Here is a 19,731-nt window from a genome sequence, read left to right on the forward strand (position 1 = left end):
TTCAACTAAGAATTTCAGCTGACCTTGACTTAAGGAGCTCATGGATTCATTGAGGGAGATACAAATTCTGACTTTTGGCAAAAAAATGGAAGGACAATGATATTCCAAAATGGCGTGTGGGGACTAAGCCCTTCAGCCCATGATGTGGAGCAGGAGAGTACACGGTGAAGGTGAGAACATCGTTTTGGATATAGAGCCAACTTTGTGTGTTTGTTGATCACATTAGCAAGTCACATGCATAGCCTTTTCACTTGTGAATGTCTGCTACCTCTGTTCAAATGCAAAGCTTCTGTCCTTAGTTTCACAGCAGGTTTTGTGACCACACACTTTCTCCATCACCAGATTAGAAAGAAGCTATCCTTGAGTTCTGAAATATTTTGGTGTCATAAAAAGGGCTTCTTTCTCAGGAAGGTTAGGAGCCACTGGTGCAAACAAAAGTGCTCTCAGAGTTCAGAAGAAAGAGCTCTTCAGCTTGCTAGGTGCTGGCCAAACTTCAAGGCCGAGGTGGAATCTGAGCCTACTTAGGAAATGGGTAGAATTTGAATAGGTGGGGAAGAACTGGAATGCATGCTAATGAGGAGCGCCAGGAACAAAGGTAGGATAGTTTTAGGGACTGTGAGGAGAAAGATTGAGCTGAAGAAGGAACTGATAGGAGATAGGGTTGGGGGGTCTACTGGAGCCAGCTCTTGGAGGACCCCGAGTATCATCAGGCTGAGGAATTTGAACTTCCAGTGAATATTTTGAGAAAGGGACCGATACTAGGAAAGTGTTTTGGGTAGTAGTTAGCTGGCATCACATCCGGGGAATGTTTGGATCGAGCACTGTGAGCTCCATATAGTCTCAGTCCGTCCAGGTTTAATGTGTGGGGTACCTGAGCCAGTGGAACAAGAATGCTAACTGTGAAAAAACTATTTAGCATTGTGAAGGACCTTTCAAGGGGGCCTGCATTTACTATTTACTTATTTTTTTTACAAGACGGCCACCAACCAGCTCAGCCTCTTCACACACCACTGTCCTTGCTCTGTTTCTGTGACTTAACGTTTTGTACCATTTCCTCTCGACTGTGTGTGTTGGTTACCGTTTCATTACTGTGCCTAAATGCCAAACACAAGTAGCTGAATCTTCCAGCTAAGGTAGAAGATTGCATTTTGGCTTTTAGTTTCAAAGGTTTCATTTTGTGATCAGCTGGCCACATGTACCTGAGCCTGAGGTAAAAAGAGAGCATCATTGTTGAAGGGCATGCATTCCCCAGCATAGTTATCCAGATCACCGTGGTCCAGAGGCAGAGAAACAGGGCCAGGTGACAAGGACTGTCTTTCCAGAGCAGACCCCTAGTTTCCTTCTTGAGCCATCTAGGCCCCATTTCCCACCTTCTACCTCTTCCCAGTAATGCTGCAATATTGTAAGACTACCAATGGACTGACTAATGCCTTGATTGTCAGAGACCTTAGAGTGTAGTCTTTTCCCAGAAGCCTACGAGCTTAGCTGCAAATACCCAATCCCTGAGCCTGGGAGACATTGTATACGATGTATACTCCTAAGGTCAAGTTTAGTAAACATGGCTTGCTATTCATAAGGTTGTAGACGCTGTGTTCCTTTCAAAGGGTTAATATTTTTCTCCCCTCTTGGTAGGCATAGAACATGATTTTAATCTCTGGAGGATGTCAAGTCGTAGTCTCAGTCCGAACACAGAGATGCCTCATTTCTAAGTGACAATCATCTGGAAGCAAAGCCTTGAGTTTATAGCTGTATGTGCTTTTTGGTAAAGAAAAATCACATGGTAGGTTAAAGTAATTCAAAAGTGTTTTTAAAGTCAGGCATATAACATGTACTTTAGGAAGATTTTCCACTTTCATTTATTGTGTAGCAGTTTTCATTTGGTGCCATTTGTTTCTTTTGGTACCATTTGGTACAATTTTTTTTCCAAAACATACATTTCCACTTTTGCCTGTGGTTTAAGAAAAAGGCTTTTGAATGGATAAGTGATGTCCTTGAATCTGAACCATTACTCGAATGTACTTCTTTCTCTGGTCTCTACAGCATAATTATTGCCAAAACTATGATAATTTATTTGTTTACCTGTCTCCCTCCTAAGTCAGGAAGGGCATGCTCTAAACAAACACAAACCCAATAATGGCCAAGTTGTACCTGATTTGAAATTGCACAAGTGTTGTTTCTGTGTGTCCTGCCAAGGGGATACTTCGATGAGAGGACTTGCATACACGTTGCCAGAGTGATAATGCAGGAGGGATAAAAGCTGTCTTAGATTTAGTGATGTTTGTGTTTGCCTGAGCAGTGTGCCCAATGGTTTAAGTTAAGTGAAGCATTTCTTCAGGTAGGTGCACCACTTGACTTGATCTGTTCTTTCTACAACTACTGGGTTCTGTGAGCCAGGCATTGGCCTGTGTTGTGTCAAGAGGACAATTTAAAACTGTTCTTCTGGCTCTGAAAAAATTGATCATACATCAAAATGGATAAGACTATGAGTTCTGAAGTGGGGTTGAAAGTGGAGGTACAGACACAGGCTTTGAGGTTCAAGGAGAAACAATTAGGCTTAAATCACAGTCTTCTTTAGCAAGACTCGGTGGGATTTTTAAATGAAACTTGAAGTGTATAATTTAGCCATGGACAACTTATCCAATACTTAATATGAGCAGTTAAGAGACTGGCAAAGGTGGAGCTGGGAGAAACACTGTGGTTTAAGTCAGTATATGGGGCACGTGGGGCACGCGGTTCCTTCTTTATAGCACATAGATGATAGTGTCACACAGAGTCAAGACAACCAGATGAGACTGTAAGGGTCCAATACATATTGAAGAGAGAATAAAAACTTCATTCATGCCTATTGTGTACCTTAGACCTCAGTGCCAGAAGTATTGTACAAATCTAGACCACTAAAATATATAATTGTCTAGAGTTGAGAGAGTAGACGTGCTGCTCCAATCTTCCCACCTTTGTAAGAGGCAGAAGGTAATTAGGAAGGAGAATGACCATGCGATTCAGAAGGTAGATGGAAAAGAAAACAATGGTAGAAGTTATAAGTTTGATTTGTCAGCTTTCTGTCACTGTAACAAATTACCAGAGGTAACTAGGAAGAAAGGTATTTTATGAGTCCATGAGCAGGTGGACTCAATCTGCTACCTCACCCCCATTTTTAGAGACATAAACTAGAGTGTTATGTGTACTCGGCTGGTACTCTACTAGTGTTCCAGTTGGCCACATCATGGCTTTTCAGGTTCTGGTCAGGGGAAAGCCATTTCAACACAGTTGGAACATATGGCACAGGAAAATCATTCATCTCATGGTGGGGACATGAAAAGATGTGAAGAGTAACAAAATTAAAAGTTTTACAACCTTCAGTAACACCATACAGAGGAGATCATGTCTCTGTATCAGTCTCTGAGGCATGCGCAAGATTCAAGCCATAGTGCTAAGAATCTAAGAAATGAGGCAGCAGGAGAAATCCAACCAGAAGGGAAACATTTAGTCTTTGTGACATAAAAGCTGAGGCTTCTGAGGGAGGTGGTAGTGTGTTTGGTCAGGCTGTGAGTCAGGTTTTTACCAGATGGTTTGTTTCTATGGCAACATTGTGTATATATGGATGGAGATTGAGGGGTTGACTACATAAAAATCATTCTTAAAAGGTATGGATGGCAAGGAAAATTATTGGGAAGGAAAACGGAGCGATGTGGGAAAGAGGTAGAATTATGGAACCCTAGAATAGCAAAGGCAAGCAATGGGGGGGGGGGAAGAAAGTAATAAATCAGGGGAAAAAAGGAGTCAATGACTTAAAAGAAAACTGTTGCAGAAAAGGGTTTATTTAGAAGGCCTAAAAATTAATAGAGAATAAAAACTTCATTCATGCGTATTGTGTACCTACCTTAGACGTCAGTGCCAGAAGTATTGTACAAATCTAGACCACTAAAATATATAATTGTCTAGAGTTGAGAGAGTAGACATGCTGCTCCAATCTTCCCATCTTTGTAAGAGGCAGAAGGTAATTAGGAAGGAGAATGGCCATGCGATTCAGAAGGTAGATGGAAACGCAAGAAAAGTTTAAGGTCGGAAATTGGAAAAAAACATTGGAAAAAATTGGAAGCAACAGAAAGTAACAGAATGATTAGTGAAGTAGAAAAGGGAATCGATACTGAGAGTTTAAAAGCAAGTGCCCAGGAAACTTGAAGGTTAAAGAAGATAGTTTCCAAAAGATCGTGGTTGAGAGACAACTCATGAACAAGGAGAGGGCTCTGTGTTCTGTTCTGAGCCCTGCACACAACATGTTCAGGGAGTCCCACCCATGGCTCTGGGTAGGAGAGAAGCTGCTTAGTGAGAAATGAAGATCCTGTGAAACTAAGCAATGGGTATCAGTGCAAAGGAAGCCAGGAAGAATGAGACCTGAGGAATAAAGGGCTGGGGCAGACAGCAATGTCTAACCAAGGACAGGAACTGTCAACTGAAATTAATCAGTGGACATGTTGCAGGAAGAGGACAAATTTAATGCAGCTTCAGTATTCTGTCAAATAGATGGTGAAGACACATGGGTAGGGAAAGCTTTGCAGACTGAGGAAGATGGGAAAGAGTCAATGAAGATAGTTCAGACACTTGATAAGAAATGGAAAACAGAGACTGTCCCATAATGGGTTATCTCGAGGGACTGAGAAAAGGAAAGATTGTTTAGGTGGAAGCGTGAGGACTGGTCCGTTCCATCATGCTCACTGTGCAGAGCACTGGCTGAAGAGTGGGCAATACCAAGTAGCCCATCCTGTGACTACATTTAATAAAATTCACGAGGGAGCATGAGACCACACAGCACAAAGTGGAGACATGACATGGCAGGCAGGTCCTGGGTTCCGCGCAGTCACATGAGGCTGATGAAGTTGGAGGGGGAGAACAGACAGGGATTTGGAAAGACTGTTTTGATGTGTGTTCTCAGTAAGTCTGGCGGAAGGGAGTGAAAGGGGAAAATGGGATGTTTCTTAGAGGTGATGCGGTTTTTGTCAAGCTTAAATGAATGCAGTTGAATTCCCACGAGAGGAACCATGGGAAGCAGAGCATTGTCAAAGTGAATTTCTCAAGTCCCTGTGTGTCTGGGCTTCTGCCAGCTGAAGGACTGCAGTAACATGAGGTTAGATACTGACTGGGGAGGGGACTAGAGAGGATGAGAGGATTCAGGACTGATGCTCACCCAGCCTGCTGCCATCCCACCACGTCCATGTGCTTTTCTGGGCAAGCCCATCAAAGCATAGGCTGGCACAGGTCCAGCAGGCAGAGCTACTATGTGGGACTGAACTTAGATATGGGAGAATTATCACTCGTCAAATGGACTGAACACTTCTCTGATGGCCCTGTTAGTTTGGAGACGTGTTCTCATGACCATAACATTTAAAGTTCATCCAGAAGTTGATGGACCTAGAATTACAGTGCAGGGCCTCGTTGGCTGACTGCTGTCATAGCTAATCTCACCATGTCAATGGTCTGATAGTCAAGAGTCTCCACTTGCAGTATAAAAAGAGGGGTTCTTGTTTTTACGGGTCAGCTTACTTTGTAAAGGATGGTAGAATTTCCACATTTATTCTGAAACTGCTGGTCACTGCTAGCCCACACCCCTTCCATCTCCTGCTGGCCTACTTCTTCAGAAGAAGCATACACTGACAACAGTAGTATCCAAGGCACTAGTTTTCTTAGTGTAATCATAATTAACTCCTGCCTGCTTGAGTTATTCCTAAGACACCTTGCTTAATTTGATTTGACATTCCTTAGGGAAGCCCCACTGGTTGATCCCCACGCCCCCAGTTAGATCCTTGCGTTTCTTTTGGCAATGTAAGCTTGACTTTAATCTGGGGCTGCTGATAGATTTTAACAGTTTTTTCTGTACCATCAAAATGCCTTTGAAGCCAGGCATGTAGTTCCATGGCAGGGTATTTTCCTAGCCTTTCCCTTCCCACTCAACCAGTGGGAGAAAAATATTTTAATTTTTCATGCTTAAAGAGATACTGTAAGAAGGGAGAGGGTTGTTATAAAGCTCAGCCCCTGGACCCAGTGTGCTGCTAAGATGATTGGGATCTTTATTTCTCTTTATGCTCATCTGAGTCTATGATACCCAGTAGCAGAGGAGGAAAGTGAGGTACCTTATTCTAGGTTTGCATTCTTGGCGGTAAAGCTAGATCAAAGTGCTATTAGTAATAAGTGTGACTTTAACTCTACACTTAATGTTACTTCATAGCATTTCTTCTTTCCAGTAGAAAAGAGATAGATACCCCACAAAGGAGAATGTATACTGCTTGCTGTTTCTATTAGTGATGATCATGAGCTATTTTTAGCTTCTTCTACATACCAGATCTTTCTCTTAACATTTTGTGAATCTGTTTTACATTTTGGTAACATAAATAATTAAAAAAGGACATCATGTGATAAAGACAATTAGGTCCAAAGAATTAAACTGTAGAAAACCCAGCAGCAGGTGATTAGATGTTCTAGAGAGCCCTTGGGAACTACCTGTCTGCACTCTGTTTCCAGCACTGAGGTTAAAAGTGCATGCTACCATGCTTAGTTTATCCTGGAGATATGAACTCAGGTATTCATGCCTATACAGCAAGCTCCTTATCCACTGAGCCATCTCCCCAGCCCTTGGAGAATATCTTACATCACAATAAATCATTAGGCTTCTGTTGATCAAAGTATTTGATTACAGGACTGATACAACCATGCACATCCTGGTAGTTACTCTGTGGAGATCCTCTCCTTTTTAACAGAGAGCCTTTTCAGAAACTAGATTCAGCAGGGCTCTGGTTTTTAGTGTATAGGTGGCTGTATTTGAATGACAGCAAAAAGGCAATGTTCTTGGGACCTCAAAGAGAGTATCATCTTTCCTTCCTTTCTTTTTTGCCCAGTTTTAATGGATTTCAGGAACAATTGAAGTTCCTGGTGGTAGTAAGAGTTGCTACTTGATTGAGTGTGATCATGTAGAGAAGTAGACTTCCGGGGAATGGAGATAGAAGGGGTTTTGTTGGAGGTAAACTTTCTCAGAGTAACTGTATAGTTCAAGCTATAGAATCATGGGCCTTTGATTTGGCAGACGTAGAATCAATTTGGACCAAGAACCAAGACAGTAGAAGAGTTCTTCATCTTTTCTTGACATCTTGGCAGGGAATTTCTACTTGAGAGCATCTAGTAAGCTCACTAGCCTGGAAGCTCCAAGGGTGGGAACTGGCAGAGTCCTACTTTCTAATCAAACCACAGCCTGTGACACTGAGCCTGGACTGCCTTCTCCTAGGTCTGACTTCTGCAAAGTGATACTGTCTTATTATTGTTTCCTTGAGCTTTGGTCATGGGCCTCATGATAAAGGAACTTGCCAAATTAAATCACAGTTTTGGGCACTTTTTAGCCTCTAGGCTCAGGTTTTACATGTGAGAGAGACAACAAGGTAGTACCTGACTAGGGAGTTTCTGAGATCTTATAAGTACCTAAGGGTTTCTTACAATGATAACATCCAAGAAAGCTGACCCAAAGTAGGCATTTTACACAGTCAGTTTTCATCTACCCTTTTGCTCAGCAAAAGGAGTCTGATTCAGAGTTCAGTCTCCCACTGGTGATTGGTTTAGAAAGGGGACTAGACCAGTGTGATCACATGATTTGATGAGGGCCTTGTGTCAGCTCTTTAAAGGAACATGAAATACAGTTGGGCCATCTTGTGCAGGAAACCTCCTTGTAGTTACCATTGGCTTTTCTACAGCTGTGGTGGCAATGTCATGGTTATGAAGAGCAAGAACATTAGGTGGCTGGTGGCATGGGAGGAAGAAGGGAACGGCAGGATTCTGTCAGCATGCATTAGCATCAACTAAGACTTCTAACCCAAAACAACTGGCACAAAAGTGAAAACTTGAGTCAGAACTTGAGTCTCACTGTTGTGTGGTCTACATGAAAACAATCAGGCAGAATGATTTCCATTAGTCTTGGGGTTGGGGGGTATGCGTGTGTGTGCACGTGTGCATTTGTGTGTGTGTGTGTGTGTGTGTGTGTGTGTGTTTCTCCCAACCCAACTTTGTTTAAAAACCATGTAATTATTTTTTTTAAAATGACTATCTGATCCATCTACTTGTAATGCTCATGTGAAAACTGCTTAGTGTGTGTGTGTGTGTGTGTGTGTGTGTGTGTGTGTGTGTGTGTGTGTGTGTGTGTAAAATGCCCAGCGCCAGGACTTGAGCTGCATGAGTCCTCTGCCAAGTGTTTTGGAGAGATTGGAGACATCCTGAGACAGAAGAGCTATTTCTCCATCACTTTCTCCCATCCCAGAATGTTCTTACTTTGAGGAAGGAGCCTCTGTCTCTGAATACTCTGGTCAGAAGCTTCACTTAGGGAACATAGAGTCTCAGTCAACTTTACAGTATTAATTCATTTGGAATAGAGAATAAGTTACTTGACACGTAGGTTAGGAGCAGTCCAGTGATGGTGTTCTACAAAAGGGATTCTGAACCCGGGGAGGAAAAGGCAGATGTGCTGAGTTCTGAAGCACCATGGCTCTGTCAGACTGTTGGGAGTGGGTTTTGTGGACATTCTCTAACCTAAGTTGAGAAAAAGATATTTAAATATGCTCCACAGTATCTTCTATCAATATTATTTTGAAATGAGAAAATTTCTTTTTTCTTCATAGTGCAAATAAATATTGATGAATTGACCATATGAAATGGTGTGGTGATAGGAGTTTATTAAATTAAGGTTGAGTCTGCACCATACTAAATATCTAAAGAACTCTTCTCTCTCTCTCTCTCTCTCTCTCTCTCTCTCTCTCTCTCTCTCTCCCTCTCCCTCTCTCTCCCTCTCTCTCTCTCTCTCTCTCTCTCTCTCTCTCTCTCTCTCTCTCTGTGTGTGTGTCTGTAGTAGTAGAGGTAGTAGTAGTAATAATAGTAATATGTGCATATGAATGAACATACATGTTCAAGATCACCATAGAACCTGCTAGGCTTAAAAATGGCCACTTATTTTCCCCTACTTCTTCAAATCTTTTAAATTTTTCTTTCTTATTGCTTGGCTAAATAACAGATTTTGTGCAAACATCAAAAAAGTAATTTCAGATTGTATATTATATACTGTAATATTTTTACTAATAAGCAAATTAGTAAGTGTATACTGTAAAAATGAATTTAATTCATCCTTTAAAGGAGTGTTTCTCAACCTCTGGGTCTCAGTCCTCACAGGGGTTACATACCAAATATTTTGCATATCAGATACTTGCATTATGATTAATGTTAGTTACAAAACTATAGTTATGAAATAGCAATGAAATAATTTTATGGTTGGGGTCACCACAGCATGAAAAATTGTATTAAAGTGTTGCAGCATTAGGAAGGTTGGAACCACTAATCTAAAGGGTAATTTGTAACAGAAAAATGGACATTCTTATAGAGAAAAAAATTAACATGTGAATTTTTCAAAAGAGACTCTATAAAAAATCTGGTTTACATCCAAGTGTGAACATATTGCATTTAAAGTTTTTTCTCATTATTTTGAATGTTATTTTTTCTGTCTACTAATTCGGTATATGGTATGTGTTTACTTTTGTAGTTAAAACAGAACCAATGAGCAGCAGCGAAATAGCTTCAACAGCAGCAGACGGGTCTTTAGACAGTTTCTCAGGTTCAGGTAAGGAACAAAAATTAGATTTTCCCATTCACACTAAGCATTGTGTTTCCGACCTTATTATATGAGTATATATGTTTATGTCAGTGAGTATTCTCAGACACAGATGTAAGACATAGCTCTCCTCCAAATAACAAATGGACAGTCCCAGGCTTCGTATCCCTCTGACGTGTTTGCAAGCAATATGGTTGTCCAAAGATAAATGGACTTTTCTTCTCCCCTCTTCAATCAAATTAACTTTACATATGAACGATGCTTCTCCATTAATTCGTTTCTTTTTTTTTTCTGATCATGTAAGTTTGTATATGTAAAAATTGACTCTTGAAAACATCTTAAGTAGACTCAGTACCATTAAACCTGACTGTCCTCTGAAGAAGGTCTATGTTGGGTTGACTCTGTGCAACTGTGATGTATTCCTAGGTTTTCCTTACTCCCACACTAGCACATTCCACTAGCAAACAGTACACACTTCATGTATGTCAGAATGGAAACACTCCTTAGAACTTAATGGTGACAGTAACCTCCTGTGAGACCTTTGTCGCACACTTGCCACGCCACCCAGAGTGTATTATTTTATTGAAAAATGATTTCTGTCAGAGGCAGTCCTTAAATTGTATACCTTTGTTGTATCGTCTGCTATTTTCAAAGTCTGCTCTGTTTTTAAGATCTGTGTTTTAGAAGCATTCTGCCTTCTCAGATTTATGACTGATGGTCAAGTTCTCACAATCATATATTTACAACAAACCACAGGGGGAAGAACTTACATGCAGATATAAAATTAAGTAGACACGCACAATTTTGGTACTAATGATATCAGATGGGAGCAATAAGACAATAACATAGTGCATTATGTCAGTTTCTTCTTTCAACATACATGTGATAGGATCTGGCTCCTCCAGGCAATGTGATTCGTGCCATCATAAATTCATAGGTATATGAAAATGGTCCCAGCTCAGGGCTTAATGGGATGAACAACTGAAAAATTATCCCAGTGGTTTGATAATAGCAGAGCGAAGAACCAGGTTTGACGAGCACCCATGTGGGGATCTGGTAGAGATCAGGCCAAGGTAGCCTATTAGAAAAGACATCCCAGGGCTGGAGAGATGGCTCAGCGGTTAGAGCACCAACTGCTCTTCCAGAGGTCCCGAGTTCAATTCCCAGCAACCACATGGTGGCTCACAACCATCTGTAAAGAGATCCGATGCCTTTTTCTGGTGTATCTGAAGACAGCTACAGTGTCATTTATTTATATAATAAATGAATAAATCTATAAAAAAAAGAAAGAAAAGACATCCCAGACCACATGTTACACTCAGAACTTGGAAACAAGGAGCAAAAGCTCACACTGAACCATGGAGGGGGAGACTGACCGATTGGCCACCCCCTTGACGGGGACCATAGTACAGAGGACACTGAGTTGACAATGAGTTGTGCGAGTTGAAAATGGACAGACATTCCCAATGGGTACTTTGTGGGCAATGTGGATGTACTACAGAAGGAGTGGTTTCAGAGTCCAAGAAGACCGCCATGTTTTGCCTGGAAAAGTTTTAGGCTCTGTGCAATGGGAAACACCACAGGACAGGCTGACACTTAACGTCAATTATTCATAGTTATGAGCACAGGGACAATGTATTTGGAGACACCTGAATCCAAGTGAGAGGCTGGTTTTAAAGTTCTTCATTGATTTAATTAAGAAATATTGAAGAATTGCAGTAAAATTCTGGCAATGGGAATAGGAACATGAGGGATGCAATACATTTATGATGCAAAGTTTAAGTCATCCATGACCAATGGCCTTTGGATCAGTCTAGCAAGACAGAGAAAGTAGAGTTCGGCATATGTCCTGCCCGGTAATTCCAACAGGATGAGAATATGAGCTACCTGAAGATGCCGGGTTTATTAAGCACTAATGCTCCAAAGGTTTTCAGATGGGAACTTGAGAGACACCTGATGGTAAGGCTAGTGGAATTTGTTAAGGTTGAAGACAAGAGCCAGAAACCACCCTCCTCGTTTGTGTGTGTGTGTGTGTGTGTGTGTGTGTGTGTGTGTGTGTGTGTGTGTGTGTGTGTGTTGGCTGGATACATAATCCCATGCAACAGAAAAGATTAAAGATGATATGTGAATATTGAACTAGAAGTGAAAGCAAAATGGAATTTAAAAGAAGCACTGTCTATATGGCAGATTCCTTTCTACACATCCATTACACACATGTGTAAGTGTGTACATGCAAAAATACTTATATACAATGTATATGTAGAAACACACACACACCAAACAAACAAAATGATGACCTGAGAAAGTCTTAGTTCTGTGAAGTGAAAGGGCAGCTTCTATAGAGTCTGATCTGGGAAACCTACAGTGGTGTGTGGCTTTAGTCCCAAGACTCAGAGCCAGAGGCAAGCAGAGCTCTGAGTTCAAGGCCACCCTGGTCTACAGTGTGAGTTTCAGGACAACCAGGGCTACACAGAGAATGTCTGTCCCACAAAACCAAAATGAAATAAAGTAATAAAAAATAAAAGAGTAATATCTTTAGTGTAATCACTGTTTTATTTTTAAAGATAGGCAGTTTCTTCACAGGAATATGTTTCTAGGTATAAGGGATATGGGTATTCCATTTTGCATCTGGGTAACGAGATTCATTTTGATTTTTTTCTGTTATTTTTTTATTTTCCCCGAGTTTCTTTATTGGGTTTTTATAGATTCAAAAAGTAGTAGTAGTAAATCACAAATTAGCCAGCCTTATTAGAGGAGGGTAACAGATTCTGTCCCTTGTTAGCTTTGTACTTTTGACATCTGTGTCAGGGGAGTCATTTTTGCACAGTAAAGTAATACATGGATAAGTGAGTAGTGAATTCAGGCCACGTTTTCCTCTGAAGAGTGAGGATTAGTGAGACCTGTGAATTTGCAGAGTTGGAGGAGAAAAAGGACGTGCCATTGAGACTAGGAACACACAGGCCAGGCAGCTGGCAACTTACAAATGTGAAAGAGGGCAGACAGCAGTCAGAGATCCCAACAAAGCTGGAGCTCTTGAGCTCGGACTATGTATTCACCCAGTAGGTTTTCCCTTTAAAGCAGTGGTTCTCAATCTCTAGGGGTCACATGTCAGATACAGTCGGAAGAGATATCTACATCACGATTTCTAACAGTAGCAGAATTACAGTTATGAAGTAACAATGAAACAATGTTTGGCTGGGGGTCACCACAACACTAGAAACTGTATTGAAGGCTCACAATGTTCGGAAGGTTGAGAACCACTGCTTTAAGGCTTAGCAACCCAGGTGGAAAGACCTTTAGTTTGTCCGGAATGTGGAGATAGGATGGGGGTGGGCGGAGTAGAGGTAAGAGAACTTCGAGGATTTAAAAGAGCTAATAGAATAGAGTAGTTATCCTGTCTTCAGCTGCCTCCACAGAGAAGATACAAGCCAATAATAACTTGACAGGAGACAAAGGGCCAAGAGTCCTGCATCTCATGATGGCCTTGGAAGATGTAAAATGGGTACAGGGGGATGGACATTCTGGAAAGAAATAGTCTCCCCTAATCTCCAACCCAGTGGGATGGCACTGCACATTTCTACACTCAGTTCTCTGCTTAGCCTTCGTCAGTACTTTTGAAATTCTTTTTCGTTCTCTGTCTTCCTGTTTATGGTGTAGTCCTATGAGCAGAGTTTCTTGGTACTAGCCACACTTACAGTGCCGGTAATGATAATATTGAGTGCATTAGTGGTGCTTGTTACATGTTCCCAAATAAAGGAAGGAAATGGCCAATGTTCTTGTGGTTTGAGATGTGAAACGGAGAAATAAAAAGCTTGGACTATGGTCTTGAGACAGAGTGGAGACCTGGACAGAAAAAGAGAAGTTCCCGGATACTGACATTGGGACCTGGGGGGTTGGGGAGATACTGCCAGATAACCAACGACATTCCCGATGCAAGGGAGTGTCTAGGAGTAGTCTACGTGGGGATGGCGAAGAGCTACAGAAAATGAAAGCTTTTCCAGAAGCATAGGACAAATGCTTTGACGAAATGATTGGCTGGGGTCCTTAGAATACCTTGACTCTAACACGTGGCAGCTGCTATTTTGGGAAAATACATAGGAAAAGCAAGACCCCAGAACAGAGCTGAGGTACAGATGCAGGGATACATTGCAGAATCTAGAAAAGATCCTGTTTTCTAGAGTCTTTATATGAGAAAAAAGAGTGAAGTACTTGGTGACCTGGGGAGTGGGGTAAAGCTATAAGGAGCAGAAGTCAGCAAAGAGAAGAAGGTTCAGGGCCACTCTGGTGGTACTAGTGCCACTTCCATTCCGCCCCTCTGTGTGGGGACACTAGGCGAGACTGCTCCATTTGTCCAGGCATGTGGTGGACTTGAAAACTGTTGTTTATTGTATTTGAAATAATTGTGATGTTTTGCTCATTTACCTATTACCAGTACAAAGTAGTTAACTAATGGACTAGTTAATTTTGTGTGTGTGTGTGTGTGTGTGTGTGTCTGTGTGTGTGTGTGTGTGTACTCATGCATGTATACACACTTACATGCCATTGTATAGAGGTCAGAGACCAACCATCAAGAATGTATTCTCTCCTTCCATGGTGGTGGTCCCAGGGGTCAAACTCAGGTCTTTAGGCTCACCACCCAGTGCTTTATCTCTAAGTTCTCTTTCCATCCCTGGCACCATTATTTTAGTCATTTAACAGATTTAATGTCTGCGAGGACTATAAACAATGTGTTTGTAGCCTGTCAGGTCCCCCAAATCTTAATTTGTTATATGGAATCAACCATTCATTTTCTAGTGGTATCAAAAATGGAAAATAGTGTGCCATTTAGAGAGAAAAACTTTATGAATGATAAGTATGGTTTCCTTATTAGCTGGTTCTGAAAATCTGTAACTTTGAGACTCTAATTTTAAAGCAAATGAAAGGTGTTCACAGGACAGTAAAAAAGTGGTTGGTGACTCACAGGAGGGGTCATCTGAGCATAGTCCATGGTGAGTGAAAGAAGGAGTTTTCCTTTTGGGACTGAGGGATAACACAGCAGCCAGATCCTTGTCCCAGAAGCTTGAAACATACTTTTGATTTTCTGTGGCCATGTAAAACTTGAAGCATGCATTTTCAAAAACTAGGATGGAGAAGTGATTGAGGAAGATCTGATGTTTGCCTCTGTCCTCCCCACATCACAGGCATGCACGCGCGCCTTTCCACTGCATGGAAAGGGCTTTATGGAGACACAGTAGAATCAGGAGATCTGAATTTCCCTAGTTCAGAAGAAAGTTGACTGCTTCCTCACATCTTCCTGGAGGAGACGGTGGGCCACGAGTCACAGTCACCAGTCAGGATCTTGTTAGGGTAAAATTGTGGAGGAAGCAGAAAAGATAGGCTGGGTAGAGCTGATCTAGACTGTCTTCTAGTCTATACATTTCAGCAAGCCCACTGGGGTACTCACAGGTCCCCCAAACCTGCTATCTTGTGTGGCCACTGGCCAGGAAGGGCCCTTGAAACAGGAGGCATGCCTTCATGTATGAAGACAGATTTCCGAACTTGACTGCATACTCCGAGGTACTTCCCTGCAGTGGAGACATGCGAGGAGCCTTCTCACATTGATCCATGTGGGGACTAAAGCAGAGCAATGCAGGAGTGGAAGTAGGAAGTTGTCGGATGTTAGCGCTTTGAACTGTTTTGAGTATTTTGATCTGACTGAGGGCTATATTGCCAACGAGGACGGGGCTGCCTTCTGGAAGTATAGACTGAAAACAGGAGACGTCTGTGCGCTCTCAATCTTCTCAGTGGACTCACAGGCTTGAGGTGGTTATTAACTTTGAATTCTCCTCTCCCCACAACAAGATCGTGGGAGCTTCTTCACATTGTATAGCAGGAGAAAGAGAAAGAATGGAACAATCACGAACATGCTAGCTAATAAGGCATGTGCATAGTCTTGTCTCTAGGGCTCTGTAAGTCCTGTCATTTAAAGTTAGTGAATGGATAAGGTGACTCTTGTTTCTACCCTCATAACATAACTCTAGTAATCCCATTTGCTCTCAGTTAGTTTGGTTTCAGGACATTAAAACCACCTGGGATTCCTGTATTAGTGTCATAAAAGCAGTTTATGCAATTAAGGGAAGGGTACTTGTGGTATAACATGGTGGACACTTGGCTGTAGGCTACCAGATACTTGCTGGACTCTTAGGTTATGTGGCAGTTGAACTCCATAGTAATTGTAAGTGCACTCACTTAGGGAATAGCAGCAAGTCTTCATGGCTATTCACAGTTCAGAGATACTCTTTTCTCCAGTTTACAGGTCAGGCTCACGTTGCGTAGCCTAGAACATCAGAGCCGTCCTTCAGTTCAGCTTTTAAGATCCACCTTGTATATGATGACAATTTTGTTTTATTTTTCATACTTTGTGTGTGTGGGTATGCATGTATATATTTATCTATGTGCCCACACTTGTGCCATACATGCATATGAAGATCAGAGGACAGATTGTTAGAGTTACACATCATGCGGATCCCAAGGATTGAACTCAGGTCATCAAGGTTGCCACATCCAGTTTATCCACTGCACTATGTCACAGGCCATGATCTCATTCTTATGACATAAGTAATGTGCTAGATCCTATCAAGGTACTAAGAAAACAGACACGAGCCATCTCCAGCCCCCGAAGCTCATAGTTTGCAGAGGAAAGTAATGAAATTGCACTAACCAGAATGCAATGTGCCTAGTGGTGCTCTGCAGATATGGGCTATGTTCCAAGAAAGTACACAGAAAGAAGATTTTACCCTGAAGAAGTTTCTTTGAAGTCTCTGTGGTGGTAGGTTTGTCAACCAGAGGGAAGACAAGTATTGTAAGGCAGCGGGTATATCTTGAAGAACGTCAAGAACATATGTAAAATGAACAATGCATATAGGAGTCCTGAAGTCCAGGCCTGTTGCATTGTACCAGAAACAGCAGGATATGGAAGCTTCGGTCTCCTCAAATCCTCTGCCAAGGAATGTAGTTATTCCTTGAATAATGTGAGTGCCACAGGACTGTGAGCACCTTCACTGAAGCACTGTCTCCGTGGTGACGGAGTGGGGGTGGGGTGGGAGGAGGGAGGGCGGGAGGGGGTGATTGACTGTGGCTGTCCCTAAGTGGAACATGAGGCAAGTGTTCACATGGCTGTTGCAGTCGTCTCAGTGTGGCATGGTGAGAAGTTAAAGCAGGGCCTGAGTCCTGGATGAGGGCTGGGTGTGCGTCATGGCTAGATCAACTGCTGCTTCAGGATTCCGTATGAATGACGGAAGGACCTGGGACGGTGACTGAGGTTTCTGAGTTTCCATGTGGGATGTGAGATGAATGTATGCTCTGATGGAAAGAGACCATAGGAGATGGGTTCAAAGGTTGGTGTGCTTGTATCCCCAACCCTCGTCTTCAAAGATATTACTTCTATGTATCCTGAACACTTCACGGGTCAAAAGTTGTATCATTTTCTGGACAGCTAGCGATTGTGTCTACAGAGGAGAGGCTGGGGGAGATGACTCATTGAGGAAAGTACTTGTGTCCAAGGATGAAGACTTAAGTTTGACCTGTGCTTGTAATCTTAGTCCTGTAGAGATGGGGTTAAGCTGACCCCTGGGACTCACTGGCCTGTCAGCCTAATCTATGATTCCAAGCACGTCAGAGACCCCGTCTCACAAAATGAAGTGGTCATTGCCTGAGGACAGATACCCAGGTTAGTCTCTAGCCTTTGCCTCCACACACACTTGCACACACATGCACACATGTACACATCTACCATGTCAATAGTGGAAAGATGGACAAGGTTAGGGACAGATGGATGACGAGGATTCAAGTAGATCCTTTATTTATACAAACACTGTATGAACCACTTCCTGTGAATCTTCTCACCTAGGCTTCATGAGGCTCCTATGAGGCCTAGCTAGAAGCAAGCACTGTCAGCCTCATTAGTGGAAGCTGGCGGTGAAGGACTTGAGGGCTGGGATTCAAATTTGAGCTGAAGTTAAATTCTGACTCAGGATCTATACTCAGATTTCACACCCGGTACCCCCAGGTCTCATTATTTTCGTGTGTGTGTGTGTGTGTGTGTGTGTGTGTGTGTGTGTACACACACAGTGCATATACTTTAAATGCACATTTCACAGACTTACTGTGTGACAGACAAGTGTATCTCCCTGGTTTCTTTGAAAAAACATGGTTGGGTGCAACTTACTGAGAACATGATCTTTCAAGGAATGGAGACCCAGGAGTTGGAAAACTGACCTAGAGCTAGAAAAGAATAAAAGGGGGTCTCTGCAGCTTCTGTTAGTAGGTGGAATTTGGCATTTGTTTCTATAAACAGTTATTTTTAATTCTGATTGTCCAGGGGAAATAATTCTTCCCAGCAACCTGTAGACACCATCTGCTTTGTCCTTGGCCTTATTTTATGCCTAGAGAAGAAGGGGAGTGCAAGAACTTGTCCCCACCGATGACCCAGACAAGTGTTAGGAGTCCCTCACAGTCTAAGTGTTCGGTCGCCAATTCCTCCTTCTCGAAACTGAAGCATTTCACAAAACTCCCCATGAGGACAACAGGGCTTGTCTTGCCATGATTGCTCCTGCAGCATCCTGCAGGGGGGTTGGGACCAAGTAGTTATTCAGTAAGTAACCAAAACAAGTTTGTCCTGCCATGGCTTTCATGTAGATTCTGTCTCTTCTAAGGTGACAGCATTGGTGGGAATCTGACAGTGTGTGTGGCTAGAGTGTACCCTGACCTGTTGGCTGTCCCTGGACTCAGTCTGATTTATTTGGATGGAGAAGAATAGCTTATCTCTTCTGAGGTTCTAATCAAAATCTCCTACTCCTCTCCCAAGCACCCATTGCGAAATGAAATGTGACAAGCATAAGTGCATTATGTGACAAATGACAAAGTACACGACTCTCTGAGAGCACAAGACTTGACATTGAGTGTGGGAGGGAGATGTTATATGACAGACCTCCTGATGACAGTGGCCAGTAATGGGGGAAGAAAACAGCCATGTTACAGTTTCTAGGAATTGCACCCACATTGTGCATTTTAGTCAGGGGAACATTGGGGAGTCTGAAGGGGAAAATATGTAGTCACAAATGAATGCATTTCATCCTACTTATAAGAGCAGCCAACTTTTTAAACCCTTATCCAACTGAAAATGGGTTTTTGCTTTTTTAAATTTGAATGAGTATTTAAGAACATTTGATAGAAGGCTGGTAAATTTTCGAAACATCCAGTGTCGAGAAAATCTGATTAAAAGAAAGTAAGTTTAGCTTTAATGCTGACTGCTTCCTTAGGGAGAAAAAAATGTTTGCTCAAATATCCAAGAAGAATATATCCAATTAACAGGACAGGAACACACAAGGGAGCCCAAGAACAAGCAGGCTAGGCATGCAACCTGAGACATTAAAGATGGCTGTTGGAATGCATTGTTAAATCAGCACAGGCAAATGGGAGTCATTCCCTGAGAGATTAGACTATGCTTCTTGCTAATACACTTTGAGGTTTGTGTGTTCCTGACACATACGGACAATAAGCAAGGGGCCTATCAGCTTACTACCTTTGATTCAACCTGGCTTTCCTGCAGGAGACTGCACTTCATTGTCAAAAGCATTTTTAAGAGTATTTATGGCTGTATCCACATTTTTAAAAAGTCTATTTTAGATCAGAACCTTTCAGTAAGCATGTATGTACCCCAACTTTTTAAAGGGTTATATTTATTTTAAGTGTATGGGTGTGTCACATGCATGTGTCTCTACACCATGTGTGTGCATGGCCAGAGGAGGCCATAATAAGGTATCAGATCCCCCAGACCTGAGTTTACATATGGTTGTTAGCCAACGTGTGGGTGGGTGCTGGGGATCAAACCTGTGTCCTCTGGAAGAGCCGTTCATCTCTGCTCTTCTCTGAAGAGACGTCTCTCTAGCCCTCTTTGACCTCCTGTATGAACTCACCCAGTCTAACAGATCACGGAGGTCAGATGCTCATCATTTTCTATGGCAATGTCATAGGTCATGCCACGCCAGTGTTAAATTGTTTATGTGTTTGGGGTTTTGGCATGCTTAGTGTGATCCTTGGGTTCCCTGACTCACTGCGTG

The 19,731-nt window shown here is 42.2% G+C and overlaps 1 protein-coding gene across 34 annotated transcripts in view; it reads left to right on the forward strand.

Annotated features, from left to right (window-relative positions):
- Positions 1-19,731, forward strand: part of Eya1 (EYA transcriptional coactivator and phosphatase 1) — a 308,446-nt gene that overhangs the window by 179,907 nt on the left and 108,808 nt on the right. For all 34 annotated transcript variants that reach the window (XM_087550792.1, XM_087550793.1, XM_087550794.1 and 31 more), the window contains 1 exon segment: positions 9,563-9,640. In XM_087550792.1, coding sequence (XP_087406918.1) covers positions 9,563-9,640 — 78 coding nt within the window.

Source organism: Rattus norvegicus, chromosome 5 (assembly GCF_021556685.1).
Source record: "Rattus norvegicus strain SHRSP/BbbUtx chromosome 5, alternate assembly SHRSP_T2T, whole genome shotgun sequence".
NCBI classification, from domain to species: Eukaryota; Metazoa; Chordata; class Mammalia; order Rodentia; family Muridae; genus Rattus; species Rattus norvegicus.